The sequence below is a fragment of the Petaurus breviceps genome, unplaced genomic scaffold, assembly GCF_028583685.1.
Source record: "Petaurus breviceps papuanus isolate PSGF00001 unplaced genomic scaffold, PetGlider_PUasm1.0 90625, whole genome shotgun sequence".
Lineage (NCBI taxonomy): Eukaryota > Metazoa > Chordata > Mammalia > Diprotodontia > Petauridae > Petaurus > Petaurus breviceps.
Genome location: NW_027187289.1, coordinates 2,678,294 through 2,688,536, shown reverse-complemented (window position 1 = coordinate 2,688,536; position 10,243 = coordinate 2,678,294). Strand labels below are relative to the sequence as shown.

Here is a 10,243-nt window from a genome sequence, read left to right as displayed (position 1 = left end):
GATGATGATGATGATGATGATGATGATGATGATGATGATGATGATGACAATAACAATAATGACAACAATAGAGCTAACATGTAGCTGGTGCTTACTAAGTGCCAGGCGCCATGCTAAGTGCTTTCCAGTTTTCCTTGCTTTTGGATAAGATACAAACCCTGGCACTTAAAGTTCTTATAATCTGGCTCCAGCTAACTTTTCTGGGCTTGCTTCACGGTACTCCTCATATAGCACTGTACTTTCTAGCCTTGTGCCTCCCCCTTCCATGCCTTTGCACATGCCACTTTTCATGTCTTTAATATTCTTCCACCTTGCCTATCTCTCATAATCTTTCAGGATCAGCTCAGGTATCAGCGCTTCCTACATAAAACCTTTTCCTGATTCCCCCTCTTCAGTTTTTAGGGCCCCACCCCAAAATTATTTTGTCTTCATTGTGCATCAACTTTGTACTCACCTATAGACATATTGAATGCCACCAGTAGACTTTAAGCTCCTTGAAGGAGGAAGTGGGGGGACCATTAGGTCTTTGCATACTCAAAAACTTGCAAAAAACAGGAGCTAAATAAATTAAACTTAAATGTACTAAATATGTACTTTTAAGTTACTAGATAAATTTTAGATGTGGTTCTTAAACCTAAGTTTAACTAAAACAAATCAATTGCCACAGTACTGTTATAACTCAATTACTGAAAAACTGTAATAATGTAAGAATACACCCTTCCTACAACAAAATTCTTTTCTAACACCTTACTGGGGCTGGAACTGGCCCTACCTATGCCAGAGTACAAGTTTTGACCATTTCTACCTCTGTAAAAAGGCTTTGTGGATGTTTTCTGAGGAGCAGCCTAGCTAAGTTGCCCACTTGGGGGATAAATTCTTTGGTTATGGCAACCCATAAAACAAAGAAAAATACAAAATGCTGTAGTTCTCTATAGTCCCCTTTCATTTGTCCATCAAGTCATCAGATACAATGACAGTGGCAGAGGGGCAGAGGGTATTAAAAACTGCTGTTTTTAAACTGTTCATAACTCTGAACTTGGTTGTTAGTATGACAAATGTAAGTAAAGTGCCTGCCCAATGACCAAGGAGTGGGACATGCTACTGGAGGAGCTGAATCATATCAGTCTTGACATTCTCACCAGCAGAAGGAAGTTGTAGCTAAATAAAAGGATGATTCACAAATTCTTCTTGAAAGGACAACAAAACCAGAAGGTAGAGGAGCTGGGTTTATCATCTGCCCAAGGACAACAAAAAAGATAATAACTGATCTCATATTGCAGTGTTTATGACAAGTCTTTGCAAAAAGATCACAACAAAAAATAATTACAGTTCATACACCAACATCCATTGATAAGAATGAAAAGAAAGAAATCCTACGAAGAATTTGTTAAGTACTTCTGAACTAAAACAACATATAACTAACATTTATAAAGTTTTTATGTTCCAGGCACTGTGCTAAGAGCTTTTTAATTATTATCTCACAACAACCTTGGGAGGTAGGTGTTATTATTATTCCCATTTTACAGATGAGGAAACTGAGGCAAACAGAGGTTAATTGACCAGGGCCTTCTTAGGTCCAGGCCCCTGCGCTCTATCCACTGAGTCACCTCGCTGTCCAAGTGCTATGCACTTTGATACTCAGCAGCTTCACCAAAGTAGAAATAAGTGAGGATGGTGAAAAATGTATCAGAAAGCATGGGGAATAATAAGGGAAGTCCAAACTCAGACTATACAAACTCAGTCCTCTGTATCATGAATACTATCTGGAAGCAAAGAATCTGCAGGCCCTAGACAAAGAGATGACACAATAGTTATCACACAAAAAAATGAGATCACTATTTTAACAGAGAAAAAGACTCATTACTGATTTGGAACTCACCCCTGAATCAGCTAGAATTAGTCAAGACCACTGAGTAGCTCAAGCAAGGCCAAAATTAGCATAAAACTAGAAGAAAGAATAGTCAGGAGAAAAACATATGGCATGCTAGCTGAAACTCAATTATGACCCATTTAGACAAGTTATTAATGAAAAATGGGTAATGAGCAATTAAAATGACATCTACATCAATTATAGCAGTCTTATATCTAAATTTAACTAATGTAAATTAATTGCCACAAAAAGACCAAAATAATCTAAAAGGCACGTCGGTCAGGAAAAAAATTAATTTATTTCCCAAACAGAAAAAGATGCAGGCCAAAGGCAACACTAGTTTAAAACATCAACTCATTCGTAAGGTCTTACCAAGAGGACGACAATCATACAACAGCTAACATTATAAAGCACTTACAATTATTATCGCATTTGATCCTCACAACCACTCTTGGAAGGTGTTATTATTATCCCCATTTTACAGATGAGGAAGGCGAGGCATACAGAAGTTCATTGGCCTGCCCAAGGTCAAACAACTCTAAGTGTTGTTAAGCATTCTCTACACTCCACAAGTTGGATCTGAACTCAGGTGTTCCTGACTCCCGGCCTGTGCCACACTGAGCTACCCCAATGATGGAAGACTACGATTAAAAGGGCCTCATAAAGCTGAGAAACTAGTTCAATTCAAGTGTTGCAAAACCAAGAAAGATCTCTCGACTCTGCTCTGACCCTTCTGCACATTGCTGTCAAATTAATTTTCCTTAAGAGCAGATCTGACCATGTCACTCCTACTCAGCCAACTCCAGGGGCTTGGTCCTGTGGTCACTGAGATCTATATAAGATCTACAGAAATCTCTGTTTAGCTTTTAAAAGTCCAACATAACCTCCCCTCAACTTGTCTTTCTAGCCTCAACAGGCATTACATCCACATTCTCCACACTTCACAAACACAACCTTCCATCTTCCATTTCCAAGCCTTCTTTTCACAGTTCCTTTGTTCCTTTAAGACGGACCTCTAGGGGCATCTTCTGATCCCCCCCAAATGCTAGGGTCTTCATTCCCAAAGTACTTCATATTTAATTGCTTGGCACATATTTGCATTTCTTCATTTTATATTTATGCTTTTATGTTTTTGCTGGTGTGGAGAGCAGGTTTTCTTCTAATGTGATTGCTTTTCACTTCCCTTCTTCACTCCTATCTAAATTCCCAATCAGTTGTCCCTTTCTTTTGTTCCTTTAGGTAGCTGTGCCACCATAGATTCAAGTTTTTCTATTCCATCAATTATTTCTTCAGTGCAAGTCATAAATTCTCCTCTCTCATTTCTCTTTTAAACCATTCAGGAAAAGCATACTGTAGTTCCAGCTTCTCAAGATTCAAAGGCACTCTGCCTCATTAGGTGTTGAATCATTTTCCTTTGTTTTAAAGTATTTACTCACTGGATACCCAAATTTGTTTACTACAACTGGAGGCCATATTTTCTGCTGCTGTTAATGTCTTCCCTGTTGGTTAATGTGCTTATACTCAAAGTCTTTGAGTTTTCTTCCTCCTGAGATCTATTGTAATTTCAGTGTTTGGGGTTTTTTTCCCCTTATTTCCCCCTACTGCTCACTTTCAGATCCATCTGTTGGTGGTTTCCTTCAGGGCTTGAACCAAAGCATCTCAGCCACCTTCCATACTGGGTAATTCACAGTTCATCACCAATCTTAGTTTCCACCCCAATTAGATTTTTGAGGAGACAAAACTAGCCACAGCTAAATGCTGCACTTTTCCCCTCAGGGAGTGTCACACAGAAGGGAGGACTCCCCCCATTCTCCCCCCCCCCCCAGTCATGACATCCTGCCCTGCTTCCTGTTCCTCAGTTCTCTGGCCCAGAGGTGCTAATCGATGCCCCCCTGCTGTTTTTGCTGCTGGGGTGTCAGTGTGTAGAGTTACACGGTCAGCCCCACTTCCTGTTCTTCTGCTCTTCTGCTCATCTCTATTGAGGCAGAGCACTCTGCTGTAACAGCGGCTATCCTGGCCTCAGCAGATTTCTACAGTTTGGACGCTGTATCTCCATGGTACTAGAAAGAGACAGTCAAGAGTGTGGAGTGGCATTCTGTTACAAGCCCAGGCCTCGACTGCTTTTCACCCTGCGTGGATCCTCGGTGTCCTAGACCATGGAGATAACTGAAACTGTCTCTCATGTGCTTTGTGCCTGATGAATTATTTGTTTTGGAGAGGTTGAAGAAGTTGTGAGGACCAGACAAAATTTCTGTCATGTGATCCATAAGTCCTATTGTATGTATTCATTAGACTGTAAATTCCTTTTGACTAGGAGATATTCCATTATATGCATTCTCACTGCCTAGCAAAGTTATTAGCACATACTAGGTGCTTCAAAAATCCTTATTAAGGATAAAAGAAAAGAAAAGAAAAACAAAAAAGTTCTAGAAAATTTTCAATAACAAATTGATCAAACTAGCAGAGCAGAACCACCATAATAAGACTCAAACTTCACAGTCCCAGATGTGCTTGTAAAAGAAACAATAAATGGCACTGGAGAGAACAAAGAAGGGTAAAGCCGCGGGACTGTAGAAACTAGTATATATGGGAGTGAAATATGTGAAGGCATTTAGGAAGAGAGGACACCACAATCTCAGACTTTCTTTTTGTTTTTTTTTTTAAACTAAGACTGTGTGTGTGTGTGTGTATATACACACTCACTGATAGTATCCTCAATGGGCAGATCAGCTGGGAATAGCAAGTCTTTTCACAAGCAGTATTTTCCAGTGGAACACACCTCTATCCTCAGATAACTGACTAAAAGTTGAAGAATCCCCTGCAGTTATTGTGTACTATTTTTTAAAAACTGATTTTGCAGAGTGGAACATTGCTTTAAAGGTCTCTTCCACTACGATGTTGCCCATCCACTTATGGATGTGACTGTATCAAGATTATGAAGAACAAGCCAAGGAGCTGCTAGAATTAGTGGAAAACAAAATCATAAAGAATCCTTGAATGATACGAGATAATCTTGTTTAAGCAACTCTCTGATCACAAACATTAGGTAAGGAGTTAAAGAGGGAGATAAATGCCTAGCAAAGTTGACCACTACTGTAATGGAGGGAATCCAGTTCAAAGTCCAAACTAAAGTGGGATTCACTGATGCCCTTAAAATGACAGTGCTGGTAGAATCAAGTGTCAGTAGAAAGCAGAGTCTTCTGGAAGAGACCTGTAGCAACTCAAAAGATTATGAACTGAGCGTTCACACAGTTAACACCAAACGAATGAAAAAAGACATATCTATTGCCCTATGTCTTGTATGTAGCTAGATGACAAAGCACACGAGCAATGCCAGAGGCCAACAAGCAAACAACAATGTACAAATAAGATACATCCATGATAAACTGGAGCTATGTTCAAAGGGAGGGCACTAACATTTAGGAGGATCAGAAAGGCTACTTCAAGAAAGCCAAGAGGCATTGACAAAGAGGGAGAGAATTCCAAGCATGAAGTACACCAGTGAAGATACAGGACTGGAAAATGAAGTGTTTTCTGCAAGGAGAGAAAGGAGGCTGGTATGGCTGAATCACTGAAGACATGGAGGTTCTTTGGAGAAGACGGGGGCCAGATGATGAAGGGCTTTAAAAGCCAAAGAGAAGTTTATATTTGATCCTGGAGGTCACTGGAATTTACTGTTTATGGGAGTGGGCAACATGGTTAGACCTGTGCTTCAGGAAGATCACTTTGACAAATGAGTAGAAGATGGACTGGAATGAAGGGAAACCTGAGGCAAGGAAAAGGCTGCGGCAATAATATAGGCCTGAGCTAAAGAGGTCCTGCACTAATTAGTGTCAGTGTCAGAAGTAAGAAGGAGGCATGTATGAAAGACATGACCAAGGTAAAATCAACAGGATGCAGCAACAGATTGGATATGGGGGTGAGAAGGAGGTATTGTTTCCAGACTGAGTAACTGCGAGAATGGTGGTACCCTTGAGAGTAAGAGAAATGAGGAAGAGGGAGGAAAATAATAAGCTCAGCCTTGGATATATCAAGTTTAAAATTTCTCACGCAGGGCCGGCTAGGTGGTGTGGTGAATAAAGCACCACCAGTCCTGGAGTCAGGAGGACCTGAGTTCAAATCCAGCCTCAGACACTTACATTTACTAGCCATGTGACCTTGGGCAAGTCATTTAACCCCAATTCTCCTGCCTTTCTGTAACGGTAATGGGAATTTAAAGATCCCCTTGTATTGGCTTGGTTCTCAGGTTAAGTATTAAAACCCAGAGCTTGTGAATCCCACTTGTGGGATGGACTTGTTGACGTGAAGAGAGGGGGCTAAACTGGGAGGAGCTGGGACTGTGGATTTAGAAAGAGGTCCAAGCAGAGGGAGGCTAAAAGAACTTCTAGAAGCCAGCATCTGGAGGCTGCTGCTACTGCTGGAGAGAGAGAAACGAGAACTGAGGACTGAACCGGGAAGATGCATGACTGTGGTGCCGTATTTGTTCTGTTTGATGTTGCTTTGTCAGATTTGTCTGCTGATGAGGGACACTGTTGTTGTTGCAGAAGTCCTGAGACCTTGCTGTTGGTTCAGAAGCCCTGAAGGAGGATTTTCTTGTATGTTTACAAAAATCCTGGAGGAGGGTCTTGCTGATGTTTTCAGGGGTCCTGGGACTGTACTGATGATTTGTGCTGACTCCTCAGACCAGTGGGTCTAGGTTGATTTCACAGGCAGAGACTGAGTTGATGAGGACACCAGCAATATGTATGTTTGTTACTGTGTCTTTGTTAAATTGTGTCTTCCCAGGAACAGAAACAGTTCAGCCTCAGCTGAGAACTTGCCTTGGTTCAAGATGAAGAAAAGATCTCTCTTTGGGTATTGAATGCTGTGATGATTTTGTAACCTAATTGTGACCTAGAGTAAATGGCCATCCACTGCCCCTTGAGAGGGTGCTTGGTGGTGAAGGATGGTATTGTAATTCAGTTGTGATCCAAGAGTGGAAAACTTTTGACTTTTATACTTTGCAGATTAACCAAATGAATGTACTTTGTTTATGATTGGAAACTAATCTCCAGTTGAATAGAGAGAAGACTTTGTGATTGACTAAATGAATGTACTATCCAGGGGTGGAGTACTTGGACCTTAGTACTTTGTCACTGAATTGAGAACTTACTAAATGACTAAGTTACCCTGTATTTTGATTTTGATTTTCTGTGAATGTTTTGCCTTAATCTGTCACTGAATAAATGGAGTTTGCTATGCTCATAATCAGAAGTTGCTTGTGCTTGGTGTTACACTTCCCCCCTCAAAAAAAAAAGTTATATACAGAATAAACTGGAATTAATTAGCAGCCGAAAGGCACTAGAAATAAGGAAGAAAGAAGGTGGGATTTTAGCTGGGACTTGAAAGAAGCCAGGGACATCAGGAGGTGGAAATGAAGAGGGAAAGAATTCCACACAGAGGAGACAGCCATCAAAAATGCCTGGAGTAGGAAGACAGAGTATCTTGTTCAAGAAACATCAGGGTGGCTGGTGTCACTGGATCACAGAGGATGTAGGAGAAGATGAAGGGACAAGGTAAACCCCTCTGTGAGGAATAAGATTATACAAACTATGAGGGGCGGCCAGGTGGCTCAGCGAGTAAGAGCACCGGCTCCAGTGTCGGGATGACCTGGGGATCAAATCTGGGCTTAAATACTCAGCACCACACCCAGAAATAACTGAAGGTACCCTTGAGCAAATTACTTAACCCGGAGTGCTTTAAAAATAAAAAGATTATACAAACTATGGCCCCAACTCAATATGACCTATTACCTCTGTTTGGGAACAGAGGGTCCTGAGAAGGTGAGGGTTGCTCCTCTCCCGGGACCCTGGCTAGGTCCTTGAGAAGAGATATTATAACTGCCCAACTCCTGGAACTAGCCATTCTAAGGACACATCATTCTTGGGGCTGCCGTGGAGGAATTGGCCGGCCTTACACAAGATATGATGCTTGATAAAAACACCTGGCAGTATGCCTTTTTTGTTCTCAGCACTACTTAAACTGTAAGATTCGGACCCCAAATTGGAATCTCACCAATGGAGGAGATGTCCTGCCTGGGATCCTCCCAAGCGGGCCCCTGATGGCTGTACCTAGGATTCCCCCGCTGGCGTGGTCAGGTGTTGATGCTTCCTCGCATTGGTGATGACTGTAAATATGTGCATGCATATACATATATATTAACCATAGTTGCTCTTATTTTACTATTCCTAAGCCTTTTTTTACTCTGTTATCTCTGGTTTCCTTCCCATTCGCCTATATTCTAAATAAACTATATTGGATCTTTTGAAGTGCCAAATCTGCCCTTTAGGAAAATTACTTTTGACAGTTTAGTGGACAATGGATTGGAATGGAGAGACACCTGTAACTGGCCGACTTGGAGACTACTGCAAGGGTCCAGGCACGAGGTGATAAGGATCTACATCGGGGTGGTGGCAGTATCAAAGGAAGGAAGGAGGAGTAAGTGGAAAATGTTGTGCAGGTAAAACTGATGGGGCAGTTATGACAGAGAGGAAGGAAGCTGAAGATGCCACCTGGATTGTGACCCTGGGGTAACTAGCAGGATGGAGGTACCCTAAACAGTAGTAGAGAAATAACAGACAAAAGAAGATCATAGGAGGTAACATGTAAAGTACTTAAAGCACTATATAAATGCTAATTACTATTACTGCAAATCTTAAAGAGTTACTTTATTATTATTTATTATTATTATATGCTATTATTTTTTATTGGAAAACCTAAAGTATCATATAATTAATGAATTAAGCACTTAATATGCACAAAGCACTGTTAAATTCTGAGGATACTAACAGAAAAGTCAGACAGTCCCGGCTTGCAGGGAGTTCACATTCTACTGGAGATCACATTTTGGCTGCAAGTGAGATAGAGAAGTCCCATGGTCCTTAAGAGTGCATTATTATATCATTCCTTTAAAAATGCCAGCTCTCAGTATTATGTCAAAACTTAATTAGAATTTAACAAACAATATGCCTCTGGAGAATCCCAGGACCCAGCCCTGTACACACATTTCCAGCTGTTAGAAGGCTGTCCTCCTCTGCCCTCTACCTGCTGACCACTAGCACTCATTCCCGTGGGAATCTACAATCCTACACTTAGCAGCAAAAATCCGTGTCCCATCTCCTGAGCAGTGTCCTGAACTCTGCCCTCACTAGACAGAAGACACTCGTTTTTGATCTAAGCCCACAAAAAGCAAAGATCGTGGTAAAGAGGCAGGGCAGGGAGAAGACACAGCGGGGGGAACAAGTCCAGAGCCAGGGAAGGAAACAGTCTCCGGGACCTTGAGACAGAAAGTCAGGGGGTCTAATCGGGGCCGAGGGGCTAATGCAGCGAACACTCAGTGGGGGTCGCGGGCTTCCCGCGTCACCTGTGCAGCCTAGCACCGGGACTGCTACCGTGAGGGTACAGGGGCGCACACCAACTTTGGGAGAGGGCGGGACAGGGATGCTCTGCCCAGAGGACAGCCGAGTCCATGCTCCCGGGAGGGAGGACGCGTCCAGCCCCACCCACCCCGGCCCACGGGGCCGCACGTGAAAGCACCTTCCCTTCTCCCAGGCGCGGGTCAGCGACCGGTCACAGCCGGGGTCCCGGGCAACGGGGCTGGGCCGGCCGCCTGAGAGGAAGCGGGGAGCCCTGGATGATTGGGGGAGCTCAGAGTACCAGCTATTTCCCAGACAAGGACCAGAGTGGGGTAGAGTCACGCCCACCCCGTGCCCGCGAGGACTACCCCCCTCCCGCCCCGCCCCCAGTCCCAGTGGAGAAGTGTTACCGGGGTGCTGGTACTCTCCGCCCCTCCCACACCGCCCCCCCAAAACACACACCCACTTCCCTTTCCCCACCGCCCACCCCAAGCCTCCTCCGGGGCGGGGCCAGGGGGGCGCGGCCGGTACTCACAGAGCCCACTAGATCCGGTGCTGGTGAACATGGTCCCGCTCCCGAACCCCCGCTGGGGGGAAGGTGTAGTGATAAGGCGGGGGGAGGGGGGGAAACGGGGAAGGAATGGGGGAGGGGCGCCTGCCTCGTGGGGGAAGGGAGGGGGAGTGGAGGTGGGGAAATAAGGCGCCTTCAGCGCAGGCGCAGACACAGCGGGATCTAAACTACCACACGACACCGCTAGCCGCGATCGGAAACACGAGATGCCGGCAGCCGGTCATTGCGCACGCGCAAGTTCCGAGGCGCACATGCTCCGTCGGCCCGCCCCTCTTCCTGCTGAGGAAGGTGGAGCTCTACGTTTCCGGGGTCTTGCTTCAGTGAATCGAAATGGGGCGGGGAGGTGTGGGAAAGAAGGTTGAAAGGGGGCGGGACCTTCATTGACTAAGCCTTTGGAGGGAGGGGCTG

The 10,243-nt window shown here is 44.0% G+C and overlaps 1 protein-coding gene across 1 annotated transcript in view; it reads right to left on the bottom strand.

Moving 5' to 3' along the window:
- The window catches only part of UBAC2 (UBA domain containing 2), a 259,982-nt gene extending 249,950 nt beyond the window's left edge, over window positions 1-10,032 (bottom strand). Inside the window, exon 1 of the mRNA XM_069064179.1 lies at window positions 9,800-10,032. Coding sequence (XP_068920280.1) covers window positions 9,800-9,830 — 31 coding nt within the window. The 5' untranslated portion in view covers window positions 9,831-10,032. The remainder of the gene's footprint in view (window positions 1-9,799) is intronic.
- Between the last annotated feature and the right edge of the window lie 211 nt (window positions 10,033-10,243).